Source organism: Solea solea, chromosome 2 (assembly GCF_958295425.1).
Source record: "Solea solea chromosome 2, fSolSol10.1, whole genome shotgun sequence".
NCBI classification, from domain to species: domain Eukaryota; kingdom Metazoa; phylum Chordata; class Actinopteri; order Pleuronectiformes; family Soleidae; genus Solea; species Solea solea.
The window spans coordinates 31,877,767-31,883,766 of NC_081135.1; the positions used below are offsets into that span (position 1 = coordinate 31,877,767).

General features: G+C 42.3%; 1 protein-coding gene across 3 annotated transcripts in view; it reads left to right on the forward strand.

The window, feature by feature from the left end:
• Nucleotides 1–5,390, forward strand: part of adarb1b (adenosine deaminase RNA specific B1b) — a 123,534-nt gene extending 118,144 nt beyond the window's left edge. For all 3 annotated transcript variants that reach the window (XM_058615917.1, XM_058615926.1, XM_058615908.1), the window contains 2 exons: nt 417–595; nt 1,637–5,390. In XM_058615917.1, coding sequence (XP_058471900.1) covers nt 417–595; nt 1,637–1,813 — 356 coding nt within the window. In that variant the 3' untranslated portion in view covers nt 1,814–5,390. The remainder of the gene's footprint in view (nt 1–416; nt 596–1,636) is intronic.
• Nucleotides 5,391–6,000: the final 610 nt, after the last annotated feature.

The window sequence follows — 6,000 nt, forward strand, 5'->3', positions numbered from 1 at the left end:
TCCCGTTTTTGTGAACATAGTATCTCAAGAACCCCTGGAGTAAATTTCTTTACAAAAAATGGAGTGTGAGAAACATTTTGGCTTATATTGGTCCACTACTCAACACTTTTTAGATATTTGAAGGGCCTTTCTGCACGGAGTTTGCATGTTCTCCCTGTGTGTGCGTGGTTTTTCTCCAGGTTCTACGATTTCCTCCCACAGTCCAAAAACATGCAGATTTGGGGATTAGGTAAACTGGACACTCTAAATTGACTGTGGGTGTGAGTATGAGACTGGATGATTGTTTCTCTATATGTGGCCCTGTGATGGACTGGGCCACTACTCCACCATGTGACCCGAATTCTGTTTTTCTTTTGTTGTTGTTTGCTTTTTGTGCTCACATCTCAACTCTGTCTGTTTCTGATTCCTAATCTAAGGTATAAGCAACGCAGAGGCCAGGCAGCCGGGCAAAGCTCCCAACTTCAGTGTGAACTGGACAGTGGGCGACCAGGCGTTAGAGGTGATCAATGCAACCACGGGCAAGGACGACATGGGCCGCGCTTCGCGTCTCTGCAAGCACGCCCTCTACAGCCGCTGGGTGCGCCTACACTGCAAGGTAAATGGAACTCGTGGCTCAGGATGAGCGTTTGTGTGTATACAACAGCAGCGCAGGGGCGGGTGGGGACAAGATGCGTTTATCTTGTCAATCTGCTGAATGAAAGCAGTAAAATAATACTTTTTTTTGTGTTTTTCGACATTACTCCAACTTGTTTACAGCCTTGACACCAAACAAATCACTTCCTGTGTGCAGCTGGGGAATATTGCTGACAAAATCTCAACTCTGCGATACTGACAGACGAACTTCATCAGTGTCGTGTGAACTAATTTGACAATAGTTGTAATATCAGAGACATTTGTTATGTTTCACAATTGTTTGTGTTTCAGTTAACACAAATTGTTAAGGGAGACAAAATAAAGCCTTTTTGCTCTGTTCTGTTTGGGTTCCAAACACAGTTGCCAAACACATGGTGGAGATAGACACAGGAGAATCGTCATTTTGAGGCATCAATGGGAAATACACAAAATTATTAACCCTTAGAACATGGAGCGTTTCAAAACGTATATACTGAGGCTAGAAGAATGTGCAGTATAGAGTGTCTTATGTCCTTTTTTTTAGCACAACCTCTAGGTAATCTGATGAAAAAAAAAATGTTTTTTAATTTTCACCAACTCTATAAACACACCTGAGCAAAAAGTACTCGAATTGAATTTGTGATATTTGCTTATTTTTATGACGAAAAGAAAAGAAAAACTGTATTTTGTGACACCAGCACAATTATTGCTACTCCTCAACAACACATAAGAAGATGGAAAAAAAAGCCTGAAAATGTGACCTATGAACACACCCCTCCAGGATGTCCATATAAGGAGTTGAGTATATGTTCCCAAGGCAATTTACCAAGAGTGCAACTGCAGCACTGATCCTTGCCGCGTGAGGACTAAGGGTGAAACACTCTGCATTCAGACAAAGAGAGGATTCAAGACTGTTTGTGTTTCCTTTTAATGCGCAGATCAAGTCTCAGGTGCATCAGTCTCAATGCCTTGAAAAAATGGCCCCTCTTTTTTTGTACTCACTCTTCGTCTCTGTCCCTTTCAGCTGTTACCCATCTTGCGGATCAAGGTGCTGAAGCCCAGCTCCTACCATGAAGCCAAGCAGGCGGCCACAGAGTACCACTCTGCTAAGCTGGCGCTCATCAAGGCCTTCCACAAGGCCGGCCTGGGGGCGTGGGTCAAAAAACCTAGCGAGCAAGACCAGTTCACCCTCAGCTCCTGAGGGAGTCAAGGGCAGCGAGGGATTCCTAACCCAACTCCCAAACCACCAACCCCCTCCACCCCCCCACACACTCTTTCCACCTGACCCAGGCCTGAAAACAATAGAGCCCCCTCATTAACAGCCAGCCCACACTGACACCCGCCTCTGTCCCGCGTGTCGGTGCGCACGTGCTCTTTGTGCTCGTGGAAACAAAACTACGTGCGTACGTTCTCTCAATCGTCCATCGCTCCTCATTCTCATTCCTCAGAGGGCCTCGCCGTGTCGTCTTCATTCTCCTTTTATTTAGATTTTTTTTTTTCTTGTCATCTGTTTGTTTTTTTCTGTTTTAAACTGGAATCTTTTTTTTTTTTTTTTTTTTTACATCGCTGGGCTGTTTACGTTGAGGAAATAATAGTTTTCTTGATCAGTGATTGTAGCCAGTCTAGGGTGAAATGTAGCCTAGAAACAAACGGGATTTTTGTTCAGTAAAACCAGTGGTGTATGCAACTAAAAGTATATATACATACAGATATATATATATATATATATAGACTAATACAACAAAGATTAATTTAAAGATGCTTAAATCTTCAGGGTGTAAGTCTAGTATTGAAAAGAAATAGATAGATAATTTAACGTGTGTTATCTGGTCCGTTGCATGGACGAGACGACGCGTTGTTTGCCCCCCCCCCCGTGTATTACAGAGAAAAAAACTATTAAATATTATCGCCCTGATTGATTCACTGACTGGAAAGAATACGCAGTGTAGGGCAGGACAGATGACAAAGGGGTTAATTATTTATACATCTTTCATATTCACTTAACCATTCAGCAGCCATTCATTCATTCATTCATTTGTGCGTTTGTCCTGTAAGTTATTTTATGTCACTCTCATTCCATACTTGAACACTTTGGGTGGGGGGGTCATGTTGACTCCTTCCCTGCGCCTGGGTCTCTGGGACAGGCTTTTTCGGGAGGTGCTGCACGTTGTATTTTCTTCTTGATCTAAGCCATGGCTTTGCATGGGAACTGAAGTTGGAGGCCTGCAGAGCAGATAACACGGTGGAAGAGCCGCGCGCTCATGCGCGTCCATCAGTGAATGATTTTTTTTGAATGAATGCCAGCATCTTCCTCCACAGGCAGCTTTGAATCTCTGTCTCTGTTTTCTAGATTTTCTTGTGAATTGTTGTCTGTTGTTGTTGTTGTTGTTGTTGTTGGGGGGAGGGACTACTTTGTTTTTTTGTTTTCTTTTCTTTTTAAAGATTGGGCATTTTGAAGATAGGGGGGCAACATAAACGGACAGATCTCATCTCGATGATTCCATGATTAGTAGAAGGCATGGTCTACTGGATGTGTAGGTACTAGGGCTGTCACTTTTTAAAAAAACAACAATTTCAAACGACTTTTAGGTGACACGATATTTATTTGTTAGAATGTAGAACCCGATATACCGAGTGTCCACTCAGGAGAACAATTAAAGTCAGGGGTGTCAAACTCAAATGACCTGAGAGACAATGAGCATCTAATCTGGTCAACTGTTCAGTGCGTGAGCAATATGAGCTCAAAATTATTACATTTAATGCCATCATCATATTGCAGTGATGATATTTCACAAAATTTAAAAAAAGTCAAAGTTCTTTTTTTGGAATATGGAAGGATGTATATACAATCTTCGGGGCTGATTCAACGAGGCTCTAAGGCCAAGTTTCACTCAGACCACTTAACAGTCTGAAGTGCTTCTAGGCTGCATATTTTAAACTCAAAATAGTTTTTAAAGTTTTAGTTCCAATTATTCCCACTAAGTTTGAGCAAATATCCACATTTTTGACCTGAAGTGACAGTCCGAGTATGTGCTAAAGTGCCACATACAGTATTGTCAGTATTGAAGCTCCATTCACACGTGACGCCACATTCTCTTAGTAAACAAGTAGACGAGCAGAGTCAGTATCGTGCTGCTCTTAATAGACCCTTATCCGAGGCTACAACAAAACATGTCAACGTGATGTCTGTCCTGTCCTCGAGTCCAGAAACATGTCGGTTCCATGGATCAAGGAGACGCAGCTCTCCGAATGCAAAATGTGTACATGGGAACAAACGTCTGAGTAACTGCAGTGGATTTCCTGATTCAGAACTGTAGGAAACGTGTGTGTGTGTGTGTGTGAGCGTGTGTGCTCGCTCGTCTTTGAGCATACTCTGTGGAATCTTCACCAAAGATGATGATGTCCATGTGTGTTTCTATCCCAGTGTTCCTCCTCAACCCTTTACTGTTTGTAAATCCACTGAACAAAGTGTACGTCTCTCTCGATTTGTACAAAACAAACGGTGTATACAAAGACGAAAAAGAGAATTGAATTATCGGGGCCACGTGTATAGTAGTCACGTGCGTGTATATAAGGGGCGGCGGCGGCGACTAAACTCCCCCGTGCGGTCACGTCCTGCCACAGTTTTCCCGATCTTCTCCCTGTCGTCGCAATGGGGAAGATGTTGATGTTCCTCAGTAAGTATTAGTGGTTCTGTGTGAGACTCACTGGGCACCGTAAAAGCATGGCACGAACACTGCGGGAGGTGTGGGGGTGGGGAGAGGGCAGGGGGGGTGCTGGTGACGAGACTTCATTACAGCTGTAGCCGCCCATGTTTAAAAAGGAAAAAAAAAAATAATATGCATTTTTAAGGTGCCTCAGCTTAAAAGTGGCATCCACCAGCTGGCACGTGTGATGTCATTTACTATGTACTTTTATTTGCTTTTAATTTTTCTTTTCTTTTGTGTGGTTGTATGAGTCAGTATTTGAGGAGAATGAACTTGAAGGTAGGGGGGGAAAAAAACCCCCAGTGGGATCCAGTGCCACCTGACGAACAGACCCAGACCAAAGTCCCGAGCAATACTCCTGATGTTTCCCCTTTTTACAGTACGTCACTGCGTCACACACAGGAGTGTGAACTCAAGTCCTCCCCCCCCCCCATTTTCCCCCCTCCTCTTAGATTATACTCCCTCCACAAAGCTGTCTGAGGTTTTTTGATATATATATTTACTGTATGTATGTACAGTATCTATATGAAAAATGCACCTGCTTCTCGACTTTTCTTTGACCTTTGACCTTTGACTGCACTAAAGATGTCAACCGATGATGTCATGATGAAAAAACCCGTCCCCGTTTATGGATCGGATCTATCACAGCAAGAACTGAAGTGCTTCTGCTTAAACCCCTTTGTGAATCCTCATTGTTCGGTGAACTCCCCTTCCTTCCTTCCCTCCTTCCTTCCCTCCTTCCCTCCTCCTACAGCTGTAGACTGTAGCGGGTTTTATTTGAGTTTCATGTTTTTTTGTTTTTTTGGGGGGGGTTTAGGTGACACCAGAGACACTTGTCCTCTCTGGGCCTCCCCCGTTCTCCCTCCTCTCCTCTTCTCCCCCCCCCAGTTGTCCGATGTGTGAAAATTGACACAACAAAAGTCCACAAACCTTTGCATGTACTACCAACACTGAAGCTGCACCTAGCATGATGACAAACTTTTAAAGGACTCGTGTAGAAAAAAAAAAGAATAAAAACTCTAAAGATAGATATATAAAATGAACAAAAAGAATAAAAGAGTTCTTAGTTTACTTTTGCACACGGCTTGGATTCTTTCTTATCAGTGTGATGATGTTGTGAAATGTAGATCTTCCTGGGTAAAGGAGGACAGAAGACGGCGTGGACAGTGACTGATGTCCTCAGCTGCTTGAAATCCACACAGTTTTATTGTTTTTGTGAAACTGAAGGACGTCCACACTCTGTCAAACCATCACATTTACATTTTCTCTTGATTTTGTGACCAGTCACTTTGTAATCCAGGTAATATGCAGGTAAATATCGATGAAAAATAGTTTTTTGAACAAGAAAAGAGGAAAATGTAGTAATAAATAATGAAAGATGAAGTGACAGGACTATACATTTACAAAAAATTCAACTTTCAACGTATAAAGACTAATTATTAAAGACTAATTATTCTTCTGTTTGCATGATGAATTGATATTGTTTCAACATTTCTGATAACAACCTACTCCTAGAAGTTTTTGGCCACGTTTGTCTTTGAGCTGCAGAACTCAAAAATGGACAGATTATTATCTGGAGATGTATATTATGATGTAACACATGGAAATCTGAAAATAAGACATGGCCATTGGAATATTGGCTCTCCTCAAAGTAGTTTTGTGAGAAATCAAGCCTGAAAGT